Here is a 14,010-nt window from a genome sequence, read left to right on the forward strand (position 1 = left end):
GTTGCAGGCACACGCAGCAAAAACTCTTAATTAAGGCGTCGTTTTAAGTAAGTGCACATTCTTGTACAAGGAATTTGGTGAAACACGTGGAAGGATTTTAGAAAGATTTTTAGTTTGGCTACTTTTATATGAAGTAAAGTCGTTTAGTATAAGGTTTATTTTAGGCAGAAAATATTATAATTTATTAAATATAATTCCTTATCACGTTTGATTTAATGTTAAAAATAATCTTATATGAGTAGTTTATTACAGCAAAAAAATACATTACCCGTGGCAGTTTTAGTTCCATTTAAAAATGCTTATGCGTCATTGGAAACTCGTCATCGCTGTGTGGTCGATTGTGATTAGTTCTCACATTTATCGGGTGATTGAATTATAAAGGTTAAAGTTGAAGGAAAGGAATTTTAGTTAAAGGACATTTAGTTTGACTTTGTAAATGTAGAAGTCAGTCGTTTTTATTATATTAGAAATTTAGCCGCCACGTGGTTGTAGTAATTAAAAAATGATGTTTATTTTTTTTACAGAAGTAACTTATTGTTAATTTTTATTTAATTAACTTGGAAGATTGGTGCTTCGACAAAGTGGATTTCAACAAATCGGGTTAAGTAGATTGATTTTTGTATTGTTATATTATTAAATTTGATAATAACTTGTATAAAGTTTATATGGTGTTGTTGATCTGAATATGAAACGTGTTAGGGGTAGGATCGCGCGCGTGTCGACACACTCGTTATTTTAATGTCTGCTAGGCTAATTGCGTTTAACAGTCCGCATATTCAGTGTACAACACCATTTAAAAGTGTTTAATTTATTCTAAAACATTTAATTAGACATGGATAACTGCCCCTAGCTTTCTTTTTAGGGTTTCAGATGAAGATCTTGCAAAACAGGAGGGTCTGGTAGATGACATCACGAAGATGGATGACGTCACGAAGATAAATGACGTCAAGAAGAGTGGAGGAAAGAAACCTGACGTCTTTTGAAGAAACAACATGTCCAGCGAGCAACATATTAAAAGGGAAGATACCGTTTTAATTGTTTTTTTATGTATCTTTAGTTATAATGGTAATGTTTATTTAAATCTAATTAAGAATTGTCTGGTTGAATAGCAAGTAATTATTTTGTTGAATAGCGACTCACGATTTGCAAATTTTTCAGTTTCTTCATCATGAGAAATAGAAGAATGAAAGATGACGTCACAAGAAATGGAAGGAAGGTAACGTCATAGATAATTTTAAAGATTGTTTATTATATACTTAATAAATGTAAAACTAACAATACGATTTTAAGATGTAACTAAAAGTCTTGTTGTTACAGGAGCAGGGAGGAAGGGCGATTCTACGGTGATTTGATGAGGAATTGAAGAATTGGATGTGGCCTTAAGGTAGTTGTTAATTTAGGTACTGATGAGCTGTGAGGAAAAGACCAAGAAAGGTGATTCTATTAATATACAGGTGAGATACTCGTTTTTATAAATATATATTAATTAAATAGATAATAGTAAATTTATACCTTTTGCTTGTACATCGAACTTAATTTTTTTTTAACCTTTTAATAAAAAGGCCAACAACCCCTGCCCTTAAGGCAATGGCCCCACTTGCTAAGTTTAAGATATTGTTGACTTGGGATATTCAACTCAAATGACCTAATACTAGGATCAGCCTAGTTAGATTAAACAAGTCGTCAGTCTTAGGTTAACTTTAATTCGCTGCGCGTGTTGCAACACATCGCTTCGTTCGCTTATTACGTCAGTTTGCGTCTTTTAGTTTTTACGTCAGTTTGCGTCGCTTAGTTATTACGTCAGTTTGCGTCGCTTAGTTGTTACGTCATTTTGCATCTTTTAGTCACTACGTCAGATTAAGTTACTAATAATTGCGTCACTTAGAGTGACTCTAAGACGGAAATAATGAAGTTTTACAACTATCCGCTAGGTGGTGCGTTATTATTAGGGGATTTCCCTATATTGTTACTAGCTGCCAGGTGTTGTTACATAACATATTTGTGCAGCCGCTAGTGGGCGCACTGAAGTACAGAAGCAGGGTAGCATGGGCTTACCAAATTGATATGTTAGCTAATAGTTAGTTGGTTATTAATATCTAATTAACCACTAATTATAAGTTATCCATTTTTAATTTGTATGCTTCTAGGTGTTATTTTGTGTTTTATTTCTAAATAACTGATTGGTTTATATTTTAATTATTTGTTTTTATCATATTGTAATTGGTTTGTTTATTTATTAAAACAATTATTTTTTAGATGTTTGTTGTAATGAATTAATAATCAATAATTAGTTTGTTTAATTAACTTACCCCCATAAACTTGATAATTTATTTCCTTATTTCCTTAAATCACCTTAATTAAAATAAAAGTTTGGTGTATATGCAATTGGTATAAATAAATATTAATAATAATTTATTTATGCTTTTAAAATTTTTGCAAAATTACATTGCTAAAGAACACGTTTAATCCTTTTCTTTTTTTTCGAGATACTTTTGATGCTATCCGTTGATGCCGCTATTCGTTGACGCTGCTATTCGTTAATGCCGCTATCCGTTGATGCCGCTATCCGTTGATGCCGCTATCCGTTGATGCCGCTATCCGTTGATGCCGCTATCCGTTGATGCCGCTATCCGTTGATGCCGCTATCCGTTGATGCCGCTATTCGTTGACGCTGCTATTCGTTGATGCCGCTATCCGTTGATGCCGCTATCCGTTGATGCCGCTATCCGTTGATGCCGCTATCCGTTGATGCCGCTATCCGTTGATGCCGCTATCCGTTGATGCCGCTATCCGTTGATGCCGCTATCCGTTGATGCCGCTATCCGTTGATGCCGCTATCCGTTGATGCCGCTATCCGTTGATGCCGCTATCCGTTGATGCCGCTATCCGTTGATGCCGCTATCCGTTGATGCCGCTATCCGTTGATGCCGCTATCCGTTGATGCCGCTATCCGTTGATGCCGCTATCCGTTGATGCCGCTATCCGTTGATGCCGCTATCCGTTGATGCCGCTATCCGTGGATGCCGCTATCCGTGGATGCCGCTATCCGTGGATGCCGCTATCCGTGGATGCCGCTATCCGTGGATGCCGCTATCCGTGGATGCCGCTATCCGTTGATGCCGCTATCCGTTGATGCCGCTATCCGTTGATGCCGCTATCCGTTGATGCCGCTATCCGTTGATGCGGCTATTCGTTGATGCCGCTATCCGTTGATGCCGCTATCCGTTGATGCCGCTATCCGTTGATGCCGCTATTCGTTGATGCCGCTATTCGTTGATGCCGCTATCCGTTGATGCCGCTATCCGTTGATGCCGCTATTCGATGACGTTGATGTTGCTATTCTTTGATGCCCAGTCCGATGACGTCGCTGTTCGATGATGTTGCTGTTCGATGACGTTGCTGTTCGATGACGTTGCTGTTCGATGACGTTGCTGTTCGATGACGTTGCTGTTCGATGACGTTGCTGTTCGATGACGTTGCTGTTCGATGACGTTGCTGTTCGATGACGTTGCTATTCGATGACGTTGCTATTCGATTACGTCGCTGTTCGATGACGTTGCTATTCTTTGATGCCTAATCCGATGACGTCGCTGTTCGATGACGTTGCTGTTCGATGACGTTGCTGTTCGATGACGTTGCTGTTCGATGACGTTGCTGTTCGATGACGTTGCTATCCGATGACGTCGCTATCCGATTACGTTGCTTTTCTTTGAAGCCCAATCCGATGACGTCGCTATCCGTTGATGCCGCTATTCGATGACGTTGATGTTGCTATTCTTTGATGCCCAGTCCGATGACGTCGCTGTTCGATGACGTTGCTATTCGATGACGTTGCTGTTCGATGACGTTGCTGTTCGATCACGTTGCTATCCGACGACGTTGCTATCCGACGACGTTGCTATCCGATGACGTTGCTATCCGACGACGTTGCTATCCGACGACGTTGCTATCCGACGACGTTGCTATCCGACGACGTTGCTATCCGACGACGTTGCTATCCGACGACGTTGCTATCCAACGACGTTGCTATCCTACGACGTTGCTATCCTACGACGTTGCTATACACGAATTAATTCGATGACGTCGCCTTATACGAATTAACTTGACAACGTTGCTATTTCAATCATGGCCATATCTGATGACGTTACTATCCTATGTCACTAGAGTTTTACAAGTAATTAACTGAAGACGTCAATAACATTTATTGTTTCAATGTGGCACTAACATCTTAATAGTACATTGTTATTCCGCCGTGCGTGGCGCGTTTTTTTCTATCTTGGTGTTTAAAATGTGCACAACCTTATAAAGGTGCCGCACAATCTTTTCTATCTTCACCATTTGACCCTTTAATAATTGTGTGTATTTATTTGTTATTGTGTGTATTTATTTGATATTGTATGTTTATCGTTATTTTTACTTAAATTTTTTTTATTTTTTTCAAATGTGTTGATATATTCAGTATAATAGTCAATACATTACATTACATTTAACATACCCTTTGTCATGTAGTACTTGAAAAGTTTAGTCGTAAGTATAAGTAATAAGATGTAGAAATATCTTGAGTTAATCTGTAAATGGTACAAACTTTTACCGAAGAATAAAGAATTATCTGGCCTGATTTAATCAATACTATTCAATACTTTTCATGTTAATAAAGTGTTAAGTTGGTTTATTTGTAATAGTTTGTTAAAAATTTAATTTTTGAGGAAAAAGTAAAATAATTTTTTTACCGTATACATTTTTAAACCGCCTTGGATTTAAATTTAGAGTTGCCAAAAATATTTTAATTTTGAATTTTTTTTTATTATATTTTTATGGAAAAGCGCAGAGTTGCCATGTGGTTGTAAAAAAAATGAAGACAAAATTTTGCAAGGGTTGGTTTTGTTGTAAAAGATTAAAATAAACGTGCATAATAGGCGATATAGTTAGGTTTAACAATAAGAAACAATAATAAGTTTAAATTAGCTGACTGTCAGACGCATTTATGTTTCTTCGTTGACAGATTTTAATAAAACAATTTGCAAAACACATATACATAATTTTCTTGTCTGCATTTTAATTTTGTGCTGCTAAGTGTTGCAAAACAAAATTCTGATTGTGAAATACGAAATGTGGGTAGTGTGGGACCGTATGTAAATGTTAACAAAAGTTTGCAGAATGCTGGACTGGATTTTTTCAGAATCAATTCTAAGCACTGATGTCTGGATGTGGACACAGTCTGACAGTCTAAAAATTTGCTCTTTTCTTCAACTTCCTGCATCCTATACATAAGTACAATGAATAGTACTAAAATATGGAAAGCCAGACTTTATGTAAACGTTAGTTGAAAGTTGTTGAATGCAGAAAGGGGCGGAATTTTTAACCTTTATCACACAATTCTTTGCACTGCATTTTATCCTTTAGTTTTTTAGGTAAATACTGTATTAACGTTTACATACGGCCCGGCGCTCTCCTGCATTCTGTACTTTAGTAATGTCTGCACTATCCCAGGGTTGCACCTATTTTAGTATTAGTTTTGGACAAAAAAACTATAAACGATGTTGTTTTTTTTAACTAAGATTTTTGTAAAAATTACATTCTATTAATGTTTAAAATCTGAAAACAAAAATGCCGGAGTTAAAACTGGAAAATGAGATCTCGAAAGTTTTGTCCAAAGAAGAAGAAGAGGACCTCTCTTCTGAGGAGAGGGAGGAGGAGTTGGATGTTTTGGAGGAGATGATGAATACTCCGCTTGCATTTCAGGAGAAAAGACACCGGGAAGAGATAAAGAGCGCTAATATCGTCGCTCAAACTTGGAGAATGAAAGAAAGGGTAAAAATTTTTGTTTTTTATTTTAGTTTATCCTCAATAAAAATTTCTTTATTTTTTACCATAAAACTAGACTTCCTTTTGCTATGTCAAATTTTTAGAAGTAGTTGATTTTAGGTCTCTGAAAATAGGCCGAGTACAATGTGTTTAATCATTATATTAGGTACACAAATATTGTAAAACCATATATATACTGAATAGTCATAAGTTTTACTATATGTTCTAATAACACTTATAACCCACATTTCAAACATTGTACATGGTATTTACCTTATTAAAATAGACCTGTCAAAATCTGTATGGACTTACATAGAGCATAGCCTATTATGAAATCACAGTTAATTTGCTCATGAAAAACTTAATAGTCAAAACAGTTGGAACACTGAACCTAGTAATGTTATAAATATGGGAATATGTTACAAACCTGTTATATGTTATTCTAGATGAAAACGATAAGCGTTGCGCTGGTGTTGTGTTTAAATGTTGGAGTCGATCCCCCGGATGTTGTGAAGACAACTCCCTGTGCGAGAAAGGAATGCTGGATCGGTGAGATTGTTTCGTTTGATCTAATAATAAAACAGTTTTTATCAAATGATAAATCCTATTAAATAACGTACAATAAATCATATGTACTACTTAAACTGTAAAGTTTTTAATACTTTATTAATTTTATTTTTATTTTGATTTAAATTTTAAAGCAATATCTCACTATTAGTAGAAATTAAACTTTAGAACTTTAAAATAACAACTACTTCACTTGGGGTAGTGGGTCTAAACATATTTAGAATATGGTAGAATTTTGTTTATATTACAAAGTGTATGTTACATTGTATTTGGTTAAAGTTAACATTGATGTTATTGTTATAGATCCTCTTAGCCACAGTCTTCAGAAAGCTTTAGAAACCGTTGGTGGGAATCTACAAAAACAATACGAAAGGTGGCAGCCAAGAGTAAGTAAAACAAAAATTAAAGCATTAGTTTTATTTTGCATATTAATAAGACTTAGATGTTATATATAAACTAAAGCTTTCATCAAAAAAAAGTATTTATTAACAAAGTTCGAAAAGTTAAATAAATAAAAAAATAAGACCGTATGTAAACGTTAACGAAAATTCGCGGAATGCGGGACAGAACGGAATTTTTGTAATTTTCTGCGGGATGATTGCTGTTTTTATCTAAAGGGCTAAGGGGTGATGCGGGATTAACTTCAAAGGTCAAGAAATGATGCGAAATTGAATTTAAAGCACAAGGAAAGATTAGGGGAGGGTATAAAAAGTCCGTCCTTTTTTGCATTCAGCGTTTTTTTGTTAACGTTTACATACGGCCTCGGTATTTCCCGCACCCCGCAACTTCCCGCATCTCGTATTTTAGTACTACCCCTGAGCCAGCACTTATCCAGCAACTTAATTATCGGGCAATTATAATCTATAATATCCCAAACTGCCACAGGCAACTCGAGACTGGGTCGAAGTAACTGATGTCACTCTATATTTAAGTTGTGAAGTCAATCTTTCCACATCGAGAATAAATATATAAAAAAATTACACCTAAAAATCTAACTCCAAACATTAAAGTTTACATCCTAAACTACTGCTTCAAAAATATTTTTCTACACTCTAGGCAAGATACAAACAAAGTTTAGACCCAACAGTAGAAGATGTGAAAAAGTTGTGCACATCTCTGAGAAGGAACGCAAAAGAGGAAAGAGTCTTGTTTCATTATAATGGCCACGGGGTACCAAGACCTACAGTTAATGGGGAAATATGGGTGTTTAACAAGGTAAGTTTATTTATTCTGATTAAGGATTGGGCTATCAATTATGTATAACTTTATTTTGCAAAAATTTGTATTTCTGTGTTTTATGACACTTTTTGCAAGTTTTTTAGTTTGTTAATAGCCTGCCCTACAGTTGGTATTTCAATTGTTGTAATATGGTCCCAACTCTTAACTAATATTTGCCTGTGATAATTTATCTGTGCACCACAAATGGCAGTTTTGTTAACTTTTTTCCCTATAAGTTGGACATACATATATGTATATAAATATACTGTCCACTAAGCCTCATTATAAATAGACATTACAAACTTACACTACTTCTATTTTAACAAAATAAATTTAATATAACAGACATACACTCAATATATTCCACTTTCCATCTACGACCTTCAAACCTGGATGGGAAGTCCTTCAATATTTGTGTTCGATTGCTCCTCTGCCGGCCTCATAGTCAGCTCTTTTAAAACTTTTGCGGATCAGAGAGAGCAAGATATGCAGGTTGCTTTAAATGATATTCATATCGCTTACTTTAAAATGGTCAACTTCACTACCTAAACATAAAGTAACATTTGATACCGCGACCCAGTCTTAAGTTGACTTTGCCAGTTTGGGATGTTAAATTTGTTTAACTTTGATATCAAATACAAATTGATTTAACCAGTTGATATCTGCCCTATAGCCAGCATAACTATTATCAGAATATGGTTGAAACTCTCAACTAATATTTGCCTGTGATTATTTATCTGTGCGCCACAAACTGCAGCTTTATTTATTTTGTTGGTCTTTTAAATGGAACATATATACATGTATTTATCATTAACTAAGCTCCATTATATGTAGATTATCTAACGATTTAATTTACTTTCAGGGAGTTGGTCTAAATTCTCCTAACTCTCCAACTTGTGACGCTCGAAATTGTATCCAACTTGCTGCATGTTCTGCAGATGAACTTCTTCCCATGAACCCTGAACTTCCTGCCGACCTTTTCACCTCTTGTCTAACGACCCCAATTAAGATTGCTCTCCAGTGGTTTTGTCATCAACGGCAAGGATCCCTGGCACCGGGTGTCACTCTTGATCTTATTGAAAAGTGAGTATTTTTTAAGACAACAATTTTGTCCGGTAGTTTGGTAAACAAGGCGGTTGGCGTCGGACTCTGAGCCGAAAGGTTTTAGGTTCGAGCCTCACCAATGCCACACTATTCACCTTGAAGCCCGGCGTTTACAGATAGTTTAAACACACTAAAAGGTTTCAGGTTTGAGCCTCACCAATGCCACACTATTCACCGTTAAGTCCGGCGTTTACAGATAGTTTAAACACACTAAAAGGTTTCAGGTTCGAGCTGCACCAATGCCACATTATTCACCGTTAAGTCCGGCGTTTACAGATAGCTTAAACACACCAAAAGGTTTCAGGTTCGAGCTGCACCAATGCCACACTATTCACCTTTAACGCCGGCGTTTACAGATAGCTTAAACATACCAAAAGGTTTCAGGTTCGAGCCGCACTAATGCCACACTATTCACCTTTATAGATAGCTTAGACACGTCTGCACCCTTACATGATAAATTTGTTCTGTATTACTTTAAAATGAACTGTGCATTGCTGCCAAAGGCCCCAATCACTTTAAAATATAAGGTTTTGGGTTGTGGTAAAGCTATCTGTAAATGCTAGACTCAAGTGTGAATAGTGTGGCATTGGTGGGGCTCGAACCTGAAACCTTTTGATGTGTTTAAGCTATCTGTAAACGCGGGGTTAAAGGTGAATAGTGTGGCTTTGGTGCAACTCGAACCCGAAACCTTTTAACTCGTAGTCCGCTGCAATGTCCAATACATCCACTACATCCACTACCTCTACAACAAAGTATGGTTGATGATATGTTTATGTCCAATTTATAGGTTTACAAAATAAATAAAACTGCTGTTTGTGGTGTGTGGTGAATTTTCTTGGGCAATTACTAGTTAAGAGTTGTGACTGCATTGTGATTACTAAATTTGGCCCTTGGCTAGTTTGCCTTTATTTTCTTGTTTAATGTCTTGTTTTTTCTGTTATTTTTTAAATAAAAACCTTGTTTTATTTTACCACAGAATACCAGGTCAGTTGAATGATAGAAGGACTCCTCTTGGCGAATTAAATTGGATATTTACGGCAATCACCGACACAATTGCATGGAATACTTTACCTAGAGGTAGGAACATGTTTCTCAATCATTTGTAGTATGTGGTTTTAAAATTAACTTATTACCATTAAAGTCAGTGCCGAAATTTCTTGTTACCTTTACTGTTCTTTAAATATTTATATATTCTCAATATATATATCCCCTAATGCTAAGTTATTATTATTTTAGTAATTACACTAATTTATTTTGTTTTTGTTACCCTTTCAGTCCTTACATGTCATTTAAAAGTCCAAAATTTTTATATGAATACAAACTTCAGATAGTTCATGCTTTTAACCATTTAAAAATATATGTTGTAATTAATACCCGTTTTTTTACAGAATTGTTTCAAAAATTATTTCGGCAGGATCTTTTAGTGGCTAGTTTGTTTCGCAACTTCCTATTGGCTGATAGGATTATGAGGTCATACAGGTGTACCCCCTTCTCCCAACCAGCACTGCCCCCTACATTCAGGTAAATCAATATTTTCACATTAAATTAAAACTTTGGTTATTCATAAAAAAGCTGACAGCATAGTGTAGGGGTTAGAACTCATGGTTTTGCCACTTGAGGTTCTAGGTTTGATCCTGACTGCTTTTTCTGTAGCATCCTTAAGTAAGAAGCTATGATCTGTATAAACTTTTGCTGAGCCAAACTTATACAGCAGATTTTAATTAACGGGCAATTATAATCTATAATATCCAAAACTGACAAAGTCAACTCTAAACAGGGTCAGGGTAGCACATCTTTCTCTTTGTTTAAGTCGTGATGTCGGCCTTCCTTCATTAAAAATAAATTTACACAATTTTTTTTTAAATAATTTATGTATATATATAGTCATTTTTTTCTGTTTTAAATTTTAAAGTTTAATTTTCCTTTATTAAAATTTATCTATAGACATCCTATGTGGAGTGCCTGGGACCATGCTGTAGATGTCTGTTTAGCTCAATTACCTCAAATGTTAGGAAACCAGGCACAAAAATATACATTTAAGGTATTCATATTTAGGTGGCTGTTTTTAAAGCATTTAAAAATTAAAAATTTAAAGAAAATTTCTTTGAGTAAAATTTATTTTTGTGTTTATTATAACTTAAAACAGTTTAAGATTGGTTTAGTCAAAACACTTGGCTTCACTACCTGAGATTCTGGGTTTAATTCTCCATGCTTTTCTGCTGTAGCACCTTTGAGTAAGGCACTATAACTGTATAAACTCCTGCTGAGCTGATACTTAATCAGCAGCTTAGTTATCAGGCAATTATAATTATTAACATCTTAAACTGCCGAAGTCAACTCAAGACTGGGTCGGTAAACTAATGTTGCTCTATGTTTAGGCTGTGAAGTAGACCTTCCTGCATCGAGGATAAATAAATATGAATTAAAATAGATAAATTATAGAACTATATTTTTAACTAAAGGCAATTTATTTTGGAATAAGAAAATGTAACTTGTTCAAAATATTATTCTCTCATGTTATTTGATATGGTTTAAATTGTTTTACAGAACAGTCCATTTTTTGCCCAACAATTGACAGCATTTCAGGTCTGGTTGAGTCTAGGGGTCCAACAACGTGACCCCCCTCAGCAGCTGCCCATCGTCTTACAGGTTTTTTTATTCTTTTACAATTTTTGTTTATTTAAAATTTGTTGTTTAGATATATTTTATTAAAGTCTGATTGAATTTTTTTGACTAACTTCACAAATGTCGAAATAACAAACATAAAATATCTTAGTAGTAAGTATATGTACAGGCTTATATATTTGTATATATCTGTTTAATTTATAGGCTTACAAAATAAATATAACTACCATTTGTGGTGTTTGGGTAAATCATCACCGGCAAATATTAGTTGAGAGTTGCAACCATATTACAACAATTAAAATAGTTTTTTTTTTGTTGGTAAATAATTTTTGAAAGAGCATTATTTAGGGTCTACTTATCATAAAAGGGTGTTTTTACCTAGCTTTTCAGTTATAAACACTCAACTTTACATAAAGTATTAAATTTGAAATATAACCCTTAATTATTTTTAGGTTCTGTTAAGTCAAGTGCATCGTTTAAGAGCTTTAGATCTTCTCGGTCGATTTTTAGACCTGGGATCTTGGGCCGTTAGTTTAGCTCTTTCTGTCGGAATATTTCCTTATGTACTTAAACTACTGCAAAGTCTTGCCAAAGAACTAAGGCCTTTACTTGTTTTCATCTGGGCAAAGATACTAGCAGTAGACAATGTGAGTTTAAGTAATTATTTTTTGTTTATTTAGCTATTTAAAGCAGTATTTAAATGTTAAAGCAGTATTTTAAATGTAGCTATTTAAAGCAGTATTTAAAATCTATTTAAAGCAGTATTTAAATGTAAGATTAGCGCACAAAAATAATTTTTGCATTTAGGATTGAAATATTTTCTTCAAATTAAAAGTCATTTTTTTTGGTTCAGTTAAATTCTTCTTATTTTGAACTCCACCCTTTTCAATGAATAATTGTAACCACGCCAACGCTGCCAATTTACCCCGTTCGCATAACTATCATGCTCCCCTCTTAAATACAAACCGTTTATATTTACCCCATGGCAAGCACTATACCACCATCCACCTTTATACTTTTGAGCACAATTTCTTGAGTAACTGTCATTGTCCTGGTCAAAGGTTGAAAGTTTTTGGCCAGATAACCCACTCATACCATCACCTATAAAAAATAAACATAAAGTAGGTGAACTAACCTTGCTAAAGTATGAAAAAGGGTATGTTACCTGCATTTCCAGTATAACCACTTATACTTAGTTTGTACTTTGTAGAAGCGGGTCCAACAAAAAAGTTACTAAAATTAAAAATAGAATGTAACATATTTTTGACTTAGATCAATTGTACTTAACGGTTCTTGGAAAATCTTAGGGCTAATGAGTACAAAAGAGAGTTGACAAGAATCATAAAGTACAAGTGAAAATTAGCGAAGACTGTTTAGTACAAGAGAGAATCAGCTAGGACCAAAAAATACAAGAAAAAAAATTAATTAAGTAGTCCCATAAAGAACTAGAGAGAATTAGCTAGGGCCACAAAGTACGAGAGTTAGTGAGCCCATCTTGTCTGGTTATCAAAATCTTCTAAATCAAATCTGGCTTCATATTTTCCAAATTTAGTCAACACGTGAAGATTTTGAGACCCTGATAGTTCAAAGTATAACAACGTTATGATTACAACCTGCAGCATGGTGAAGTTGCCAGAACACTTACTACACTACAGAAGGTCCAGCGTTTAATCACAACTGCTTTAATGTTGTAGGGCTCATATGTTGGGCGCTATAAGCGGTATAAACTTCTGTTAAGCTAACACTTAATCAGCAGTTTAATTATAGTCTATAATGTCCCATACTGCCAAAGAAGAAACTGTGTCGGGGTAGCTAATGTTACCCTATGTTTATGTCAGAAAATTGATCTTTCCACATCTACAGTAAGTATGCATAAAAAAAATAAGCCAGACCAGACTATAAGTTATTATACCAATCCAATATTCAGAGTCAATATTTCCAAATCCATTCTCATATTCTGTCCAATTTCGATAAAAGTCAATGCTTCCATCTATTCTTCTTTAAACTATCTGTTAATGTATATAGTTTTTAATTCACTTAAAGTTTGTCTACCATTAGACAAAATGCTTGTAAATAAAACGAAATCTTAAGGTTTATCTTAGCTCGTTTATCAAAAATCTTAAGGTTTATCAAAATAGTGTTTATCTTAGTTCGTCTATCTCCGGAAAGCACTTGGTTATAGCGTTGTCGCCTTATTCACGAAGTGTGTTACAAAGCCCTATACTTGTTTTAAGGTTTAAATTTTTTAAATTAGGTTTTATGCTGTTAATTTTAAGGTTATTTGTCAAGCTATTAACTTATATTGTTTTGAAATGCTTGAAATTATTTTAGCGGCGTTCAATGAAGTTTTGCTAAAGATTGTAAACAAATAAATTCTCGACTCTCTATTTCTTTTTTCAACGTTTTGTGTCTACGGTAAACTAATCGTTAAAAATTTGGTTGGGTATTTTTGCCGATTTATATTTCTTGATAAGCGTTTACATGCAACCCTTTGCCGAATTTGTAAAATAAAATTAACTGGATGTTTCTGTTAAGCACAAATAGCTATACAATTATATCTAGTTATATATATTTTTATAAATTGTTTAAAATTATTCCTTTTTTTTTGTTTAAAATTATTTCTAGGACGCACATCTAACTTACATACCCGTACTGACATCAAGCGGGTAAAATGTAGTTTAAACATTACAA

The 14,010-nt window shown here is 34.5% G+C and overlaps 2 protein-coding genes across 2 annotated transcripts; one reads left to right on the top strand and one right to left on the bottom strand.

Annotated features, from left to right (window-relative positions):
* The first annotated feature begins 5,667 nt into the window (after positions 1–5,667).
* LOC145759206 (regulatory-associated protein of mTOR-like) lies at positions 5,668–12,929 on the top strand. Its single transcript, XM_082572974.1, has 12 exons — positions 5,668–5,811; positions 6,252–6,354; positions 6,676–6,758; positions 7,429–7,587; positions 7,936–8,082; positions 8,453–8,673; positions 9,671–9,771; positions 10,083–10,215; positions 10,639–10,735; positions 11,242–11,343; positions 11,772–11,966; positions 12,127–12,929. Exons 1-12 carry the CDS (start codon positions 5,716–5,718, stop codon positions 12,130–12,132), a joined length of 1,443 nt encoding a protein of 480 aa, XP_082429100.1. The 5' UTR covers positions 5,668–5,715; the 3' UTR covers positions 12,133–12,929.
* LOC145760350 (microfibril-associated glycoprotein 4-like) lies at positions 12,173–14,005 on the bottom strand. The gene is made up of 6 exons (XM_082574215.1): positions 13,977–14,005; positions 13,232–13,314; positions 12,810–12,895; positions 12,690–12,712; positions 12,485–12,552; positions 12,173–12,420 (listed from the first exon to the last, which is right to left on the bottom strand). The coding sequence occupies exons 1-6, from the start codon at positions 14,003–14,005 to the stop codon at positions 12,173–12,175; spliced, it is 537 nt and encodes a 178-aa protein (XP_082430341.1).
* Between the last annotated feature and the right edge of the window lie 5 nt (positions 14,006–14,010).

Source organism: Corella eumyota, chromosome 7 (genome assembly GCF_963082875.1).
Source record: "Corella eumyota chromosome 7, kaCorEumy4.1, whole genome shotgun sequence".
In the NCBI taxonomy this organism is placed as follows: domain Eukaryota; kingdom Metazoa; phylum Chordata; class Ascidiacea; order Phlebobranchia; family Corellidae; genus Corella; species Corella eumyota.